The 20,269-nt window shown below is 38.6% G+C and overlaps 1 protein-coding gene across 5 annotated transcripts in view; it reads left to right on the top strand.

Moving 5' to 3' along the window:
- Window positions 1-18,093, top strand: part of RAD52 (RAD52 homolog, DNA repair protein) — a 574,096-nt gene extending 556,003 nt beyond the window's left edge. For all 5 annotated transcript variants that reach the window (XM_044087498.1, XM_044087496.1, XM_044087497.1 and 2 more), the window contains 2 exons: window positions 16,966-17,169; window positions 17,356-18,093. In XM_044087498.1, the coding sequence (XP_043943433.1) occupies window positions 16,966-17,169; window positions 17,356-17,417 (266 nt within the window). In that variant the 3' untranslated portion in view covers window positions 17,418-18,093. The remainder of the gene's footprint in view (window positions 1-16,965; window positions 17,170-17,355) is intronic.
- The last annotated feature ends 2,176 nt before the right edge of the window (window positions 18,094-20,269 follow it).

Genomic DNA, 20,269 nt, shown 5'->3' with positions numbered 1-20,269 from the left:
TTAGAAAAATGTATCTATGTAAATTAACATAATAAAAACAACAGTTAATATCTGTTTACCTGCACTAGACAGAGGTCAAATGTTAATGCAGTTGAGTTTGCCATTGTGCAAGCTTTAAGATAAAATATTTTAAAACCTTGTACATACCGTTTGTTGAATTTTTGATGCAAATATGAACAAGCAAAATGTGATGCCTACAGCCATCAGTAGAAGTTAACTGCAGATGCACCTGGAGGCATCACTTGGATGTAATGAGTTAAGGCTCATTCCTCTATGGCTGTGGCTTCCTCCAGTGCTTTTTTCAAGGGTTTGCATAGAAATTCTAATCTAGAGGCAGCAACCTGGACTTACGTGCATACTTTTGCTAAGCACTATAAGTTGGATGTTATTTCTAGGGCCAGAGCTGGTTTTGCTAGGGCCATTCTCCATGGCTTCCTAGAGGGCTCTGCTGGCCCTTCCTTCTCCCAATCTTCTTCTTGAGCTTTTACACTCTCCCCAGAGTAAAGAATACAGCAACCGTGATGTGGAAGGACATAGTACAGTTGTGTAAAATGTTACCATAACAGTAGATGTCCTTCTGTTCACTGTTCCAGTATTTGCTCACTCCCTCCTATTCCTGGTCCTTTTTTTCCTTCTGAATGCACTTGTTACCTACCTTTATCCTTCGACTGTCTTTCCTAATGGGTCTTTTCAGTTTTGAGGATGGTACGTCTGGACATCACTTTTATGCCCTATGCCTTGAATGGGGAGTATACGTGTGATTTACAGCATACTGTTTACAACCAAAATGCCTTGGTATACTGGCTGGATGTTGGGCTGCCCTGTTGTAAGGAATACTGCAACAGTGAAGAGAAGGACATCTACTGTTATGGTAAGATTTTACAGAACTATACTTTCTGCTGATAAGGATGACTGCAATTAGGAGTGCAGGGAATAGGCAAGAAGAAGCTGGCAAAAGAACCAGGGTAGTGGGAACAAATAATTAAAGAGGAAAATGTAATAAAATGGGAAGAGGCCAAGAAGACATTTGGACTGGAAACTAGTAACTGCCTTCTGTATCAGGGATTGATATCAGAATAGGAGAATCCTAAATGAAATATCTACACTTCGAGGTTTTAGTTGAATCTAGAAGCAAAGCTCCTGTCAAAAAGGGTAATTAGTAGGCCGTATAGACTATTGCATGATAACTATAGGAATCAGAGAAGGTCAGAAAAGACTGGGAATAAAAATTAGATAAGCGGTTCACAAAGTAACAATGCAAGGATATATGTATGTCTCCCAAATATGTAACAAAATCTAGAATACTTAAGATTTTTCCCTGGAAGTGTTTGCATAGGTTCTTTTCTATCCCAAGTACACTTCAAAGAATTTTTCCTCAGGTAAATTACAGATGTTGGTAGTGTAATGGGAAAGAAAGAGGCACCTGGGATCATGTATTTTCGGAGTGTAATGAGTTGGCAGACTTTAAAAATTCCATACAGAATAGTCTGTTAGGATCACTGATCAAACAAATGAGTGTAGCTAAGGAAATTATTTTTTGAGCTGAGATACAGGATCTGAATTGCCTAGGTATAGTAAGGCCTTGTTAAGTTTAATTATGGTAGCTGACAAAAAAGCAATTACTAGAAAACAGAAATCAGTCTAAACTAACCATACTTGAAGTAGTGAATAGTGTAACAGATAAATAAATATCAAGTGGGCTCTTTAGAAAAGAGTTGGAGTAAATTACATTTACAATTTTACATGCAGAAAAATGTTTTGGAGGAGAAATGAGATTTAAGAGAAGGCAAGAATTAAACAATTTATGTTGTTTTGATTATATTGTATAGAACAATGTATGTGATGTATAATGTTTATAAATGTGAACTTATTGATAATGGTTTGATTACTTTTATGTCAATAAAAGTTTGCCTGTGTCACAAGTGGTAATTCGATAAAGATGTTTAAAAAAGAATGGGAAACAAGGCCGTTTTAAGTACACATCAGAAAGAAGTAAAGGATAGACCGAACTGTCTAGGCTGAACAAAGATGGGAAGATCATCACCAAATGTTGTAAAAAAGCAGCAAAGATACTTAGATGCATAGTTTGCATTAGTTTTCACAAGTGAAACAAGGGGTGGAAGTAATCAGAATGTGTGAGAGCAGTGGAAAAATACCAATATAAAGAAGGAGGACATTCAGAGGGAGCTGGTTGCACTTAGAAAAGATAAAGCAGCAAAGAACACAGACTGTTTCCCAGAGACTTTAGAACTCCTGCCAGTATGTTACACCCCCTAATGGAGATCTGGTTAATGAAGAAGTGCCAGAGAATGGGAATATAGCAAGTATGGTATTTTTTAAAGGAAGGCACAGGAAAAATGAGGGGAGCTACAGACCTATTAGCTTAATGTTGTGGTAGGATATCAAGGAGCGACTCCTAAGGGGCGTCTTGTAGCATTTCTAAAGATTAGCAATCTTCAGAATAGAAACAAAGACCTGTTCACAGAAGAAGGAACTCTCAGTCAAACCTGATCCAGGTTTTTGACTAGGTTGCAGGTGAAAATGACTGGGAAATGCTAGCAAATGTAGTCTACCTGGACTTCATCAAGGCCTGTTTTCTTGGTTCCACAAAAATGCTGATAGCAGAACTGAAGGGTTGGTGTTAGGACCAGTACTGATAAGTTAGATAGCTGCATGGGTGGAATTGATAGGCTGCAGAGAGGGTTGTGATAATAGGGACAGTCAGGAATTTGGAGAGTGATTAGTGGAGTATTGCAGGGGTCTATCCTGGGTCCAGGAATCTTCAGTGTTTGTCTCAGACACGTGATGGAACAGAGAACAGGATCAACCTCTTTCTGATTTCCCAAAAAGGTACAGCAGTGGAAGGTGAGGATGAAGAGTCTGTAGAGGGATTTGGAAACGGTGAACAAGTCGGCAAAAAGATGGTAGTTGAAGTTCATACATACAAATGCAAAGTACTGAACTTTAACCGCATATGTGAAACTGATGGCAGCAGAGCAAGAGAAAAATCTGGGAGTGCTGATCATACCTGGATTGACTGGGACCAGAGTGAGGGGACAGTTGCAGCAGCAAGCACAATGCCAGGTTGTATAGCCTAGGATAGATCCCAGTGGCAAAGAAGTTAATGCTTCTACTTTGCTGGACATTGATCGGACCACATCCTGAGTACAGTTCTGGTATCTATAAGAAAAGGGACATCGGGTTGCTTAAAGAAATGCTGGAGAAAGCAACCTGAAATATCTATGGGATGAAGGGGAAGGAATTTGGCCAAAGTCTAGAGAAGCTAGGGCTTTTCTTACTTGTGATCAGAAGATATTGGGGAATGATAGTGGTACAGCCAACAAGATCATGTCAAGCAGATATAAAGGAGTCATTCTGAACAGGAAAAACAAAGGGAATTGTAAAGAACACAGGCAGAAAATTATAGGGGCTAACAACTGTCGAATCTCTTGAAGTATTTTTTCCCAGTGAAGGTTGTGGCCCCATAGCATGGACCAAGAAAATGTGCGATAAAGAAGGAATCCGCAGAGGTATTCAAGAAAGCATGAGACTGATGGAAAGAGGTTAAAGGGAAGGTAGAAGTAATTGGGAAGTAGAATGTTAAAAGCACTGAAAAGCGCAAGCTAGGTAGGCTCAGTGTCTCCTACTGCTGCTGTTAAGCAAATGTAAAGTAAAATGTAACACCCTGGATGAGATTCTTCTTTTCAGTGCCATAAGTGCTTGATAGGTGGAATAAAGTAAGGTATCACTACAAGTACAATGTGTGTATCATCTTGTGTTCAGTAAACAAACAAATATTAAATGGAAGGAAGAGGTCCATACTACAGCATATTAGTCCCCCTGAGGAACCAAGAGCAAATGCATCTGAAAGATGTTATTTTGTTACCAAGAAGTCCATTGATTGATTGCAGACTCCATCAGAACCATTCCTCTAGCAAATGGGAACTGGAGGGCTGGGGTTAGAACCACTAAGAAATAAAGTAGTATGTAATGAATGTTAAGAATCATATTTGTTACATGGTCCTCATTTCAGTGTTTAGCAGGCACTGGATCCTGGAGCTTCAGTTGTCAACCATGGTGTTTTTCACAAAAGTTGCCTAGCAAGGTATGCTGTCATAGCAGTCCAGCACTGGCTTGCACGTGCTCTGTTCGATAGTGTTATTCTACTTGAGATTCGTCTTGCAAACACCCACTGCAGAGTGCATTTGCAGCATATCGTATAGTTGCCCTTCGTCTTACTTATCCTACCCTTCACCTCACATGTTTTCTATTCAGCTGCAGTATATGTCTGCTACCTGCAAACTTAAGTGATAAAGATTTGTAATTTTGCTAACATTTGTTTTAAGCTTTCTTCTTTATAACATGTTTTTGGTTCATATTGGATTCAAAACAGTCTAACCCCAGCCACAGCGACACCCTAATGGACTAGATGGGGCATGGCCAGAGAACCTGGATGAAGAGATGCTTAGAAGAGCCATGTAGAGTGATATTAGAAAAATAACTTGCAGATTGAAAAAGGAGGGGGAAAATAATTTAATGAAAATATGTTTTAATAGTTGGTAAAAGAAAATTACTTCATATGCTTTTGTGCTCAGCACTTCATCAAATAAGAAAAACTATAATTTAGAATCATCCGTCCTCTAGAGGAATATACAGTACAGGCTATGACACCCCTACACTGGCCCAGTAAGCAAGGAGCCTCAATCCTCACCACTAGCACCAGTGAGGAACATACACATTGGGAGGATGGCAAGTACATACACAGTAAAGTACAATTTCCCTTAAGAGCACAGGGAGATCACTGTCAGTCTGGGGCTGGTTTTTCCATCTTTCTCCAGATCCTCAATAAGACTTCCCACTGGCACAGTTATAGGGTTAAGGTCTCACCTGAGTGGTCAAGCCAAAACCTCCAGCACCCTCTCTGTCCAACCAGTACTTCATGTCCCTGCGCAAGTAGCTGACACACACGCTTTGTGATTTGATTTATATACAAAAACACACACACACACACTCCTGGGAAAGGCTGGCACATGTTTACTAGCTATGCCCCCTTCTACCCAGACTAAAAGGTAGTTATCACTGCCACCATCCAGCTCTTTATCAGCTACTATAAAGCCCTTCCCAAAGTGTGACCAATCCTGCCGTATGATGTTACTATTATCCAAATGGTAAGTGGGACCAAGACTTGCAAGGCTATTTAAGAGTGGCCTGTACAGTGTCACCAAATACATATGCAAGCACCCTAAGAGCTTAAACATCTCTAAACAAGCCAGCCACAATTAAAAGGTTTAATATATTTAATAATAAAAGAACAAGACGATACACAGTGACTGCAGAGTTCAGAATCACAGGAAATATTTTAAAACAACATTGGAGGACAGTCTCAAATAAATACAGAAAACATCCAAACTAATCTTTACTATATTCCTATCTATCTCTAAATAAATACTATGCCTAAATCTTATTTACACAGCAAGACAAATGCAGATGAGAAGTGCTGAAGATGGATGTTTTCAGATCCAAAGGCAAATACAAAATGCACAGACTCACTCTCTAAGATAGTTCTTAAATTAATAATACACATTACTGCAGGGGCAGCTGGATGACATCACTATTTGTCACCTGCCTCCAGTTTCCAGGCTAAACAGATACCAAGAGAATTTAACATTTTTCTGTGAAAAATACTTCTCTCTCAGAAGTTTGCCTAGAACTGGAAGTCATAAAACATTTAACACTTTTACATTTGAAACCTAGTAATTATTTCTGTTTCCAGACAATAGGAAACCCTCTAGCTGTAGACATTGTCTGCTTGCTGCACTAAAACACAGTTGTAAAACTCTTTACTTTTCAACTTACTTCCTTGAAGGTTTGCAAGTTAACTCTGTATGTTCCAACTATACTATCAAAACATACATTTGCACAGGTATATACATTTCTGTTCTTTTCCAGTAGGGTACACTGTGATTACATTCTTGAAGCTCAGTATGTAACATACAGTTCAACACACACTTCTGCACCAGTAGTTTAATATATACATAACATATAGTTCTCTTACATTTGTAAGACAAGCCAATGGCTCATATTAATATTCACAAATGACATATTATTTACAAAATTCCAGACAACTTGGCTACCAGTGTCACATTTCTATATAAATCATATTAATATTTTCAAGTGATATCATTATTTACAAAATTCCATCTAGCTGGGCTGGCAGCATTTCGGTTTGTCACACATGCGTATGTGCCTTATGGTGTGTTTCATTGCAAAGTGGCTTGGCAATTACTTTTCATCTAACAGCAGTTACCCATATCAGCCATTCATAAGAATTTGTAAATCCCTATATTTAAATCAATAGCTCTTACCCCATAATGTCACATTTCTAAAGAGCTTTCACTTCACTGTATTTCCTAATATCATAAATATGTTCTAGTCTCTTATTCTTAAATATCATTATAATTTTTCCTAACAGAAGCAGTTACATTTTGTACATATAGTCTGGCAGTTAGCACAAAAGATTCAGACTATTAGCAAGCTGCTTCAGGGTCTGATGTGCTTAGCCTGCATTTGTTTGCCATGTGACTCTGAACAGCTTACTTAACTCATTCACTCCAGTGGAGCTCAGGAATTTTGCACTGTAACTTCCAATGGGCAGAGCCTAAGCCTTTTGACAGAATCAAATTATGTTCTCACATTTCTAACACATGTTCATATCTCTGTTACCATAAGGGTTATGAAAGAATTATAAATGGCAAACCCTAAAGAAGTATAAACGCCAAATCCTTCAGCAAAAACTATTTTTAAAGTGGTAGTATTCTTTGGATTCTAGGTCTTAAACTGAATTTTATAAGTCACAGTAACTGTTACATTTGTAATATTTTGTAAACAACTTACAGTATCTCAGCAACCACTCAAGCTACACACATACTGGCAACAACATTGTATTCTAGCCGAGAGCTTTCATATGAGGATAAGAAGCTCTGTCTGCTGAGGTTCTGTAGTAGGCGGATGTTCCATTTTTTAGCTATGATCCATGAGTATAGTAACTGTCCAGCAGGTAATTTAGGTTTAAGAATTTGGAGTAGCTGTTCAGATCGCAGGGGACTCAAATGGTTATAAGGGGTGAGAAAAGAGTTGAGCGCAAGACAGTCTTGGGGTTTATAGATAAGTTTATGAGAAGTTGAAAGCTGGACGAGTAATAGGTAGTGGGGAAGTTCTAGCAAGTACAATTTTTTAGGGCATTGCAGTGATGGGTGTTATGGCAGCTGTTTGTAATGAATTTAGCTATCTCATTATCGCAAGTGTCTAATTTAGATTGCAAAGGAACATTGTAAGTTGGTAAGTAAAGATGCACCATAAGTTAGAGATGGGAGTAGGTATGATGTTGCTAGCATTTGTTTAGTATGGAGGGAGAGGAACTTATGTCTATAGAGTAACCCTAACTTTTTATGGGTCTTACTAATATTGCTTTTCAGATCAAATTTGTGGTTTTCGTCGATTACTACTACTAATAGTTTAATGTGGGTTACTAGATCAGTATTTGTGGAGTTGAGAGAATATGTTGAATTCATCTTTGTTTATAGGGGATTGTCTCTTGGGTGTAAAAATCATGAGTTTGTTTTATTTTTTTATCGGATTTAAAGAAAGGTGATTATTATGAAGCCAGATTTCCACAGAGGAAAAAGCTGCTCGAGTGTTTTGCTGAAGTATGGTTATACTGGGTGCAGAACAGACTATGGTGGAATCGTCTGCATACTGGACAAGGGAGCCATGCAGGGTGGCTTAGTTTAGGTTATTAATAAAGATTTTGAAAAGTAAGGGGCTTAAAATTGAGCCTTGGGGGACACCAGTTGGGTTTTGAAGGAAAGGGAAATGGAATTTTGCCATTTAACGGAATGCTGTCTGTTGGAGAGAGCTTTTAAACCAGTTGAGAGACTGGGGAGATGGTCTATACTGTTGAGCTGAGAGAGAAGGATCGAGAGATTATATCAAATGCTTTAGATAGATCTAAGAGTGCAGACTCATCGTATCCTGAGTTCCTAGCTTTGTTAACTGTGTCTAAGAAGAAGATTAGGGAAGTAGAGGTACTATGACCTGGGCAGAACCTATGTTGATTTGGGGAGAAGTAGTTGTTTTTTAGGAGATAGCCTAATAGTTGCTTTTGTACACATTTTTCAAGAATTTTAGATATAGGGGAAAGTATAGCAATTGGTCGAAAGTTGGAGATTTCAGCTGAGGGGCCACCTTTATGAAGAGGAAGAATGATTGCTTTTTTCCATAGACTTGGGACATAGGATTCCTGTTTTGATATGTTAATCAGAATGCTGATGGGGATGCCACTGCATTAGCAGCGACTTTAAGAAATTTAGCTGGGATTTTATGGGCTGTGTTAGAGCAGGGTTTTAGTTTTAGAAGAAGTTTTTGATAAGTGTGGTAGGAATGGGGGAGAGGTTAAATTCTGGACAGGAGGGCTGTTGAGAGCAATTTGAAGGAGGGATGTTGATGCTTGGGGTAGCATGGTCCTTGGTATGTGGGGTAATATGAGCATTTTTATGATTAGAAAGTTGTGGATAAGGATGAAGGGAGGAGTTTATAGGAATAAAATTTTGAGGAAGAGGTATGGAAAAGTTGCAGTAATACTGGCAATGGTATCAATAAAGAAGGTATTAAAGATTTTGTCTATTTGTTCCGGAGGCATGTCATGGTATGGGCAGGGAGTGGGTTTAGTGCCAGGGGTTAAAAGATTGTTGATGGAAGATTTTGGGTTTTATTCTGTTTGTTTGCTGGTTATGATAGTATTGCTGTTTGTCTGTAGTAATGGTTCTTTTAGCTTGGTTTCGGAGCTGTTTATAGTAGATGAGGTTGGAAGAATTTTTTGATTTGAGCCAGATTTTCCATGCTTTATGCCTAGAAGACATAATTTGTTTAGTAGATTTTGTTAGCCAAGGGGCATTGTTACTTTTTACTCTTTTGGTTCTAGTGGGGGCTAGATTGTCCAATATATTAAGAAAGGTGTTATTGAAGTAAAGTAGAGTGCCATCTAATGGGAGAGTTTGAGACAGTTCCAATTAAGGCTTTGGTAAGATGTTATTAAAAGTGAGGGGATTACATTTTGAAAGGTTCTGGACTTGTCAAATATTATGGACTTTAGAGATGGAAGAGTAAGAATGGACAGCATAGGCTGGGAGATGGTTTCTAATAGAATTGGGCATGGTGCCAGAAGCTATGTATTTAAAGGGGTGTGAGACTAAGATCCAATCTAAGATGGAGCCTTTGTTAGATCTCTTATTGTACCTGGTAGTGATGGAGAGAAGTTGGGTGAAGTGAAACAGATTTATGCTGGTGGGTGACTGTTTGCAGGAAATGGTGGCCCAATCAATATGCACATAACCAAGAAAAAGAAGTTATGTACCTACCATAATCTTCCATGTTAGTTGTCTTCATCTCACCTTCTTTCTTGCTGGTTGGTGACTTGGCCATCTTCAATAGCTCAAGAGCTGTTTACTGGCTCGAGGCTACCCCTTATCCCATGATGCCTAGCGATAGCTACCCAGATCTCGTTGCCACGTCAGCTACGAGGTGTCATTTTTCTGGCTCAGGCTTGTATAGAATTTTTTGTGTAATTTTTCACTAGAATCATCTCTTCTAGTACTTTATTATTAGCAATAGTTTTGTTTCTGTGGTAGATAATTGTTTATTATATAGTATCCCTCTTTTTGTAGAACTCGTTTAACTTTGAGAGTCTCTACCCCCCCCTTAGCCGTTTAAGTTAGAGGCTTTCCTACTGCTTTTTTCTTATAGGCTAGCCATTTAAATTAAAGGCTTTCCTATTATCTTCTTAAAAAAAAAAAAAAACCCTTTATCTATAGCGTTTCTAGTAGGTGTGTTTTTTGTTCTTGTAGACTGAATATTACTTGTTATTGCTGTCATAATTGGTTGGTTTCCTTCTACAGTAAAGTATGTCAAAGGAATCTAAGGTTTCTGGGTTTAAGAAGTGTGACTCATGCTGTCAGAAAATTTCTCTGACAGATGGGCACACTTCTTGCGTCTATTGTTTAGGCACTATGCACCTGCAGGACTCTTGTTCTATTTGCCATGCCTTTAGTCCAAGAGTCCTGCAGGAGAGGAAGAATAAGTTGATTCTTAGGGGGTCTGTTAAAACCCCAGGATTCACTGGCCAAGAGTTCACAGCCAGTGAAATCCCCTAAGTCCTCCAAGCTGTCGGCTCCACCTTTGGAGCCGACTTCGGCACAGGATTTGCCTTCAACGTCGGTTCCAGCTGGCACCGACAAGACAATCTCCCCGTCAGCTCCATCAGAGGCTTCGGAGCTGTCGCGGAGCCACAAGAGGCAGAGGTCCCCCTCCTTAGAGTTGGTGCATTCAACTCTTCGGTCTCCTTTACTTCAAAGCGAACGTAGCCACCAATCTCACTCCTCTCGATCCTCTAGGCTGTCGGATCATGACGTGGAGAGAGTAGTCAGTAGGTTGCTTCTTTATTGATACCATTGCCAGTATTACTGCAACTTTTCCATACCTCTTCCTCAAAATTTTATTCCTATAAACTCCTCCCTTCATCCTTCGCCACAACTTTCTAATCATAAAAATATCATATTACCCCATATACCAAGGACCATGCTACCCCAAGCATCAACATCCCTACCAACCAGCAAGAACGAAGGCGAGATAGACAACTTAACATTAATTGCTTCATTCTTTATGTTGTAGGAAATCTAGGAAAGGATGTTTTCTAAAACTGTTACATTATTTCCAGGATGAATATATAGGACAATACAAAGTTTTTTTTTTTTTTGAGTGGTTGATTTCCAGAAGAGAGATCAATATGTCAGTGTTTTGGAACAGGTTCTTTAAAAGGAGAAATGTTGAAGGTATTGGGGTAGATGATGGCCATGCCACCTCCTTTTTTGTTTTGTGTATCAGCTCTGTGTGCGCTATAGTTAGGTGGGAGGAATTCAGAATCCTGAATAGAAGGCTTTAACCAGGTTTCTGTAGCAGCTAGAATACTGGTTTTACTGTGTGTGAGCCAGGCATGTAGTTCAGCAGTTTTATTACAGACGCTTTGGAAGTTTAGAGTGGAAAAGTGAAGAGATTTGGAGCTAAACCCCCCATTGTGTGTCACCCTGACATGCACTTTCATGTGGTGATAATACCCCCCATTATGTGTCACCCTGACATGCACTTTCATGTGGTGATGATCATAAAAGCAACAGTTAATATCTCTGTACCTCACTAGACAGAGATCCAATATTAATGCAGTTGAGTTTACCATTGCATAAGGTGTAATATAAAATCTTTTAAATCATTGTACATAGCATGGTTTTGGAATTATTGATACAAATATGAAGAACAATATTTGATGCCTAGAGGCGTCAGTTGGAATTAACTGCAGATGCACCTGGAGGTGTCACTCGGATGTAATGAGATAAGACAGTGCTTTGGGGCCATTAATAATTACTATATTCAGTCACCTTCATTACCCCTAGCTAAACTGATCATCAGATGTGTACCTTCTAGGTCTAAGGAAGTGATTATCCCTCTCTACCCCTCCCTCATCAGGCCCAGTAGGCTATAATATCCTCTTTGGTATGTACTTGTCTAAGTCCCAAGCTTGAGAGACCGCAGTGTTTGTTTACTATGACAGTTAAGGACGTATCTTCCTTGTGCCAAACAGATTGCTTGAAAATGCTGAACTGTAAGCTAAATGAATGGATGGGCAGTCATAAATATTCCGAGTCTAACCCCTCAAACCCTAATTGAAGGGGGTCGGAACTAGGTATTAATTTTTCATGTTGGTGGGTTCTTATGATCTGGGATGATATGACTAGGCTACAAATGATCCACAGGATCAATGGCCTACTATTAACTTATGGACCTATGTGGCCACATAGACAACATTAGGAGTTTTACAGTCAGCATAATACTTATTGCCACACCTACTCAGTAGATGTTGAAAGACATAATTGTAGTTAATATGGTTACACGTTGAATAACTGAAGCCTTGAAAACTTCATCATTTTGATTACTACAGTAGCCATAGCTATATATATGGGTTGTATCCTGCATAGAATATAACAGCCAGCCAGCTTCCAAGGATTCAGGGCAGTCAGCTTGAGATGAAATGACTAAAAAGACCAAACCCTTCAGAGCTTTCCTACCGCCGAGGCTTTCATGGAGCAAATGTTTGGCTTGTGCTGTTCCTTTTCTGGGCAGACAAAGTTCCCTTTGTGGAAAAGCCTTCCATTTAAAAAAAAACAGTGTTTGTTTATTAATACTTTCTTCAAGAAAGTTAAGTTTAGGCTAGGAGTTTGTGTTTTAATGCACTGTCACAAAACTGTATTTAAATAAGAGCACATTTTCTTCTGTCAGTTTAAAGTAATCAAAAAACATTTTGTTTTCTGTGGAGAAATTGTGTTTATTTTACATTGTGGGACTGATAATGCGTTTTAAAGTGCTTTTTACTGTGTTTTTGTGTTTAAAAAAAGTGCCTTTTAATTTTTACCAGCTTTTGATGCTTGTTTCCACTGGAACAAGGCACCATTTTCAGCTTGACCATGGAGCAAACTGTTGGTACTTCCGGCTACAAAAAGAAAAAAAGTTAAACAGCCTTTGCCACCATAGCAGGCTAGCAGTTTTACTCTGCTGTAGCCATTGTTTATTCCCCAGACCACTCATCTTTTACCCCAGATCCCACTGGTGTAGCACCTAAAGCCATTATGGACTGGGGTTAGCCACAGCAGGAAATAATTCCCTGTGTCAGAATGTTGTGCCCATCCCTCAGAAGGCTGCTGCTGCCACCACGAATAACACTGTTGGCCCCATTTTCCCGTCAAAAAGAAACAGAAAACTAAGTCTATTATTCCTCAAATCTCCTTAGATAGGAGTAGTTTACTAGGTCTAGCTCAAGGTTTAAAACAGACTAGCAATCCACCTTGTAAGGTGGTTTCTGGTAAAAGAAAAAGGAATACATCTTTTCTTGAAGAGATTTAAGATTCTGAATCTGGGCTGGAAGGTGAAGGGACAGATGCAGGTTTTTCTTCTCAGATTTCTAAATAAGACTCAGAAGAAAGCACAGTTGCTAATTCTTCCTGTGGGAGTTTGTCTTTCTGATAGTATTTCCTGAATGTGCCAGTGTTTTCAGTAGGAGAACACTGCGGCTTCTCAGCACCTCAGAAAATATTATGAGCTGTTACAGAAGGAATTTCCAGAACCTTCACCCATTCCTCCAGTTATGTCACCTTTGGTGGATGGGTGTGTTACTGTCTGCAATTTTCCTGACAGTCAGTTAGCTGCCCCCAACAAGGTAGATAGAATGTATAAAGTTCCTCAAGTCTAAGTTTTCATACACTCTTCCCAAACCTGATCCAGCAGCTGTAACTGTAGTTAATCCTGCTGCTGCTAAACAGTTATTTACAATCTTACCGTTTCTAATAAGGATGGGAATAATAATAGTAAGTATGGGAAAAAGTTCATGCTTCTGCAAATTAGATTTTTAGAATTTTGAATTGTCAGGCTGGTATGTTAAAGTTTATTCTAATGATGAAAGTACAGTAAACTTTCAGTTAACGTGCACCCCTGTGGATTGGTAGATGCCTGATAACTAGTTTCTGGTTGCTTGAGAGTTGTTATTAAAAATAGGCCTGACTAATACTGTACCCCATACACTGTTTGTTTGGTTTGACTTGTTCGCAAGTTAGGGAGAGAGGGAATTTATTCCTGCTTTCCTTTCTAAAACTCTAAACATGTAAGGTATGTTTCTGGGGGGGGGGGGGTAGAAAATGCAATACATGAAAATTGTACTGTATTTCTTGGATATTTTTTTGCCAGTTGCTTGAGAGTTTACTGTATGAGGAATGTTTTATCTGCAGTTTCTTCTTGTGAGGAAAAATCTGCTTTAAATAATTGTTTCTTTAATTTTGTAAGTCACTACTCATTGTTTACAGTGTGTGTATGACTTGGCTGATACTTCTTTCAGGGCTTTGGCCACTGGTAACGTTTTGAGGAGGTTTGCCTACCTGCATTCTCAGAATCTCCCAGATGTTGTAAAACATGATATTTAAATTCTCCTTTGGATAGTGATTTAGTTTTTGGTTCTGCTACAGAGATGATCAAAAAGTGTGATGAAAGGAGTTAAGTTGATATAGGGAAGCTCTAAGATTTTTCAACCTTCCTTTTCCCAGTTTTAGAAGGGATTGTCTAAACCCCTCCCCCCCATCTAATTTTGGCAAAAAAGAAATAAGCGGTCTCAAGAAAATGCAGGTGAACAGGCATTTCAAAAAGAGTTCAGGAAACACCCAAATCCATGGACAGTCCATGTCACGATGACTATTCAACGGCTCTGGTCCCTTAACCACTGAAAGGTTTTGGTAATATGGGTGACAACCGGAAAATTGTAGGAAAGCATTTGAATGTGTTTTAAGGTCTTTGAATTTTATGGCACAGGAAAATTGTAGCTGTATAACATTGTTGGTTCCTGTCTTTTCTCAGGTTTACATCTAAGTATGCTATTGAATCAAGGGACAGCTGGTAAGAGCTGCCCGGATGACAACATTGGATTATGACTTTATGACAGAGTGTAATAAGCTCAGGGACATGTTTCTTAAACGAGGGTACCCTGTCCAGATAATTAGCCAACTGACAGAAGAAGTAAAATTAAAAAGATCTAATGGTGCATTTACACCTATTTTAGTGTTTAGAAACAACTTAGAATTGGGAATCTCGGAAGAAAATGGAGGTGTAGAAGAAACCACTGGAGCATCCCTTGTAAGATACAGATTTATTACAACATGTAGTGTAGACATGACATACATAAGAAGCATTATATGTAAAAACTCGAATGTAATTAAAAATGATACATCTTTGGTAAATAAATTTATGGAAGTCCCCCAGGTTGTTTTTAGAAGGGGTAGTAGAAACATTAAAGCCATACTACGTAAAGGTTGTTCACAACAGGTTAGACAACCAGGGATGTCCAAGTGTAACATGTGCAAGAATTGCAAATATGTGGAGACAGGCACAACATTTAAAATAAGAGACAGAAAGTACTACCTAGAAAAGAAATTCAACTGCACATCAAGAATGGTGGTGTACCTAGCTACCTGCCAAAGCTGTCCTGCATTTTACATTGGGAAAACCGATAGGAGGCTAAAGGACAGAATGTATGAACATGTGTATAGCATTAATTGGCAGAAACAAGAGAATGCCTTAGCTAGACACAATATAGAAAATGAAAACCACCAGTTTAAGTTTAAATTTAAAGTATTGATCAAATGACAGCTGACATTGGGGGGGGGGCACACTCATTGTATCTAGAAAAGCTAGAATTATTATGGCAACTCTGGCTGGATGCATGCCATTACCCTGGAATAAATGAGATGTGTTCAATTTTAAGTGTTCTTAAACTTAAAAGTCTGGAAAGATAAATTTCATATTTTACATTTTATACTCATAGTACATGTGTTAAGTATATGATGTTTTATATAGCAGGAATGAAGAAATTTGATAATGTCAAACTTTTTAGAAGAAATTTAGCACTTGAATGCATTTTTATTGTGTGTATCACTTTAACTCAAGGGGAAGTAAACTTGCACAGTTTGATCACATGACACAGCCATTAACCATTTTAAAGAGTGGACTTTGAGTTAGAATGTATCTGATGAAGTTCAAGCACTATCTGGACGAAAAGCACTTAATAAAGATGTTCTTAAACAACAGAGCATCGTTTGGGGTTTGTGCCTTCAACAGCTATTTTTTGTTTATCTGTCTAGATCAACTTATCAGTTCTGTCTTATCCTTTGGACTACCCACTGCACCAAGTGTTCACAAAGTGACTAGCTCCAGTTATAGCTCGTTGTAGGCTACAGGGTATCCACATTTTCCATATTTAGACTTGTTTATCTTTGAGTGTTTTTTTTTGTAAAGTGTCAGAAATCTCTCACTTGGGTGAGAGATCTCTTGCACAAGCTGATGTTCCATCAGAACACCCAGAAGTCTTTTTTTGACTCCTTTGCACAGGACTGTGCTCCTGGGAAGTCAGATAGACACCTCAGTTTATGGGTTGTTGCGAGGCTAATGACCACTAGGGTGCGTTTAAACCTAGCCATGAACATCAGTCCAGTTCCCCCCCCTCCCGAGTATCTTGGGCATCTGTTAGGTGGGCAGTGTAAGGAGATAGATAAGGGGTTTGTAAGGGGGGATTTTAATTGGAGAATATTTTACTTGCTGATGACTTCTGTCCTTCATTGACATGGGAGCCAGACTGGGGATGAATTTGCAATTTCCCATGCAGTGGTCAAGGTTTTCTTTGATTACTATTGGGGTTGAACTCTATTCAAAGAGCTTTTCTTCCACAGGAAAAAAATAGATCTAGATCTTCTTCTTCTAATTTTCATGCAGACTATGGTCACTGCAAGGGAATATCTCTGGATTTTGGGTCTCATGGCATTTATGATTCTCAAAATACCTAATCTCTGACTTAGTGATGCTCAGTGGACAGAGATGTTAAATTGAAAATTTCTGATGGCTTTGTCTTTTATATGATGCTTCATAGGTAGGACTTCTATTAAGTGAGCTTTGCAAATAAAAACTTAAGTTGTGGTGTATTTGACAAATTACATTTTCATTAACTGATCCATTGGCAGATGCATTCTAGCTGATTAGCCTGTTACGCAACCTGTTTTTTAATTTTCTGATAGAGTTTCATGGATGAGCTGACTTAGCATTCGGATTTCATATTTGCTGCTTTTTATGACGGACTGCATTCTAATGCAGTACTTTTTCTTGTAAATACGTATTTTATGTGATATCTTACTGAGTGATCATTTACTGCATGGGCTTTCATTTAACAAGATTATTTTACACAATGATTCCTTTGACAAATGGAATTTTTAATAACAGGTTTTTATGTTGTCTTATTGATATAATAATGCAAGTTTCTATGGCGTTTTGCAGATGATCCAGAACTGTGGGACTTTCCTTTAGACAACGGTCATACTGAGCCATTTGCTAGTCGCACTAAACCAGAGCCATCTTTCCAGTCCAGGAATTCTTCTACACCCAGACAGAAGCATTATATAAAGACCCGCAGTAAAACTCCACAGGGAGTGAATGCCCAGCGGCCCAACCAAATACACACAGGAAACCAACACCATGTAGGTAAGACAGAAATGCTTAGTCTCTCACTTTTCTTTGAGGAATCGGTACAAGATCCTCTGATAGTTAGAGGCTGGTAAAACATCAGACTGTGAGTGATTTTTAAACAAGGACGATACTGATGACTTGGAAGATACATATACAGTACACAGAAATTATATTTAGTCATGTTTTTTGTTTTCTTTCCAGCTGATCACAGCCCCTACAGACATGGTCATTTTATGAAGAAACGAAAGCTAGAACCAACATAAGGAAAGAGTCGACCAAGCCCATCTTTAGCTTGTCCATCCAGTGTACAAACAGAATTGTTTCCTTTCTGGCCTCAAAAGTAGTCATTTTGCATATTCACAAGGTAAAGAATGTAATATGTGTGGCTTTTTATTCTGACCCTTAAGTCAACACATTTTATTCTATTTAAAACTCAGTCACATTGCTAATCATTATTGTAAAATTGTATTTACTTTGAGTTGCCATATACTGAGGTGTTGTCATTGCTATTGTTGGACCACAGTCCAGTTTTGTCAAGTTTCTAAAGTTAAGCTAGCCTTAAGTTCTAGATGTCCCATAAGGTGCATCTGGTTTTTACCATGACTTCAGAATACCAGTCTGATGTTGCACTTGTATACATTTAGGAAGACAGCATTCATTTGGTTTTATGTATAGTATTTATTCAAGAAGTAGTATGACTAGCCTTAAACTCTTACTCTCAGACAAGTGTATAGTTTTAAATCTAGATTTTGTAAGAATTCTGTTTGCTGTGTTATAACATTTATTCTGAATTTAAGAAGTGTGATGTTTTTAATGCATTGGTAAAAGCTCTTAATACTGCATTTTAAGGTCTGGCAGTTATATTCATTATATACACTGATTGCTACCTTTTATGTTTTGTATGTTGTATGTGAAGTAAAACATTATTTTGTACTTTGATGAGTCCCGTTAATTTTTTTCATGTCATTCTCTCACTTTGTGCACATTTCTTACTAATCATCTCAGGTAACAAAAGGGAAAAGCTATAGGGAAAGAGTCTTAAAGTTACAATAGGATAGGAGTATAGAGATAGTAACTGATTGAAAACTTTTTAAACACTAACAATATAGAAACTTTCAAAAATGTGTTCACTTAGCTGAGAGAGAGAGAGAGAGGCTTAACACGGCTGTACAGCAACGCAGCAAATGAGATCTGGGGTTATGGGGAGCAGAGCATTCTGGGTAGGATCTTGGCTCTAGAGTTTATGGCTGACGTGAGCTTTGGTATGAGGCCGGCTCGGTTCCGAGGACAGAACCGATAACCCATCAGTGAGGAATGAACAAAGATTAACAACATCAGATAAGATGTTTCAAAAAATGATAGAATTAGAGGACAGAGCATGTGGGGAAAAATGAGACTTTCTGCTGTACCAGAGAAACTAGAGGGAACAGACTGTATTAACTTTATGAAGGCACAGATAAATGATCTGATGAAGCATGTAGTTTTTGATGTGAAAGCACTCATCTTTCACTTTCATTTTTAGCTTTGTTTTTGTATTAAAACTTTTTATGTGATATATGTCGTCTGCCTGACCGTTTTTATTTCATTTTTACATCTTCCTTTGTCAGTTTTTCTCCTGTTTTGTTTTAGCTTTAAAAATATATTCAGTTGTGATAAAACTGCAAAACAATCAGAGGTCAAAATGAAGAAAAGGCTGCCTTGAATATAAGACTGCTCAAGAAGAGATGTTTCAAAAAATAATAGAATTAGAGGACAGAGCATGTAGGGAAAACATGAGATTTTCTGCTGTACCAGAGAAGCTGTAAGAAACAGACTACATTCATTTTATGAAAGCACAAATAAACAACTGGACTGGTATTCCACAGGGGTCTATGTCATAAAACCGAAAACGCAAACTCTCAAACGCTCGCATGAGCGAATAATCAAAAACTCGAAATTGGTATTGTGGGGGGCTGCCCCCCTCACACCCCCACTAAATATATATTCCTACTATGAGATCGCACTACAGTGAGGAAAGGGCAAATATTCCGATCTTCACTGTACTGCGATCCCAAAATACCAATTTAGAGTTTCTGATTATTCGCTCGTGAGCGTTTTCGTCTTTCTGAAGCAAACCCTTCCACAGCAAGAGTTGTTAACTGAAAGGGTGTATCGTATTTAGGCTTCAAACATGGTCATGAGAAAGCAACCTAGACCTTTTAATGGTAAGATCAATCCTATCAGCAGAAGGAGTTGATTCTGATAAATCTGTGCAAGAAGGACAAAGTACTAAAAGTGGGAGACAGTAGTGTGTTTGTTGAAAATGTTATTTTATTAAAACAAAAAAAATTCTGCTCATCTTTCATGCTGCATTAGAGGACTACATTCTTCTTTTTTTCTCTCTTATGTTTTCATGGAAATAGTTATGTACTTGCCATAATTTGATATCTGTGTTATCAGTAGTCACCATTCATCACAGATGGGTCTAGGATCCAACACTGGATCTGAGCCGGCGCACTTAGACAACAGCTTAGCTCAAGCTCCTCCCCTCCCCTCCCATAATGCTCTGCTGCCCTCTAGCCCCTCATATCGAGCTTGCCCTAGAGAAAGAAGACAGATAGAAGAGACCTGCCACCAGACAAGGTCCACCAAAGTCCTGCCAGTCTCCCAGAAAGGGGGATGTAGGATGGGACCATGATGAATGTTGACTATGGATAACACAGATACCAAGTTATGGTAAGTACATAACTATTAATCTGATGTCATCCTAGTCACCATTCATCACATATGGATCAGATTCCCCAGCCACCCAACATTCTTGGGTGGCCTCATGGAAGGACATGCCGAAGAACAGTGGAGCCAAAGGAAACCCTTCCCCTAGAAACTAGGTCAAGTTTGTAATTAGAGATGAAGGTATGAGGAGAGGACCAAGTTGCTACTGCACAAATGTCATCCAAGGACTGATGAGCTACAAAGGCAGCTAAAGTAGCCACTGACCTGGTAGAATGAGCTTTAACTGGTCCAGGCAAAGGAGAACCACATGAGGAGTATATGTAAGAAATGCACTGAGAAATCCAATGGGAGATAGTAATTTTTAAAACAGCTTGGCCCTTCCTGTTGACTGAAAATGCCACAA

This window comes from Protopterus annectens, chromosome 11.part0, assembly GCF_019279795.1.
Source record: "Protopterus annectens isolate FY-2018-M chromosome 11.part0, PAN1.0, whole genome shotgun sequence".
In the NCBI taxonomy this organism is placed as follows: domain Eukaryota; kingdom Metazoa; phylum Chordata; order Ceratodontiformes; family Protopteridae; genus Protopterus; species Protopterus annectens.
The sequence above is the reverse complement of the archived record's forward strand: the minus strand, read 5'-3'. Positions and strand labels throughout refer to the sequence as shown.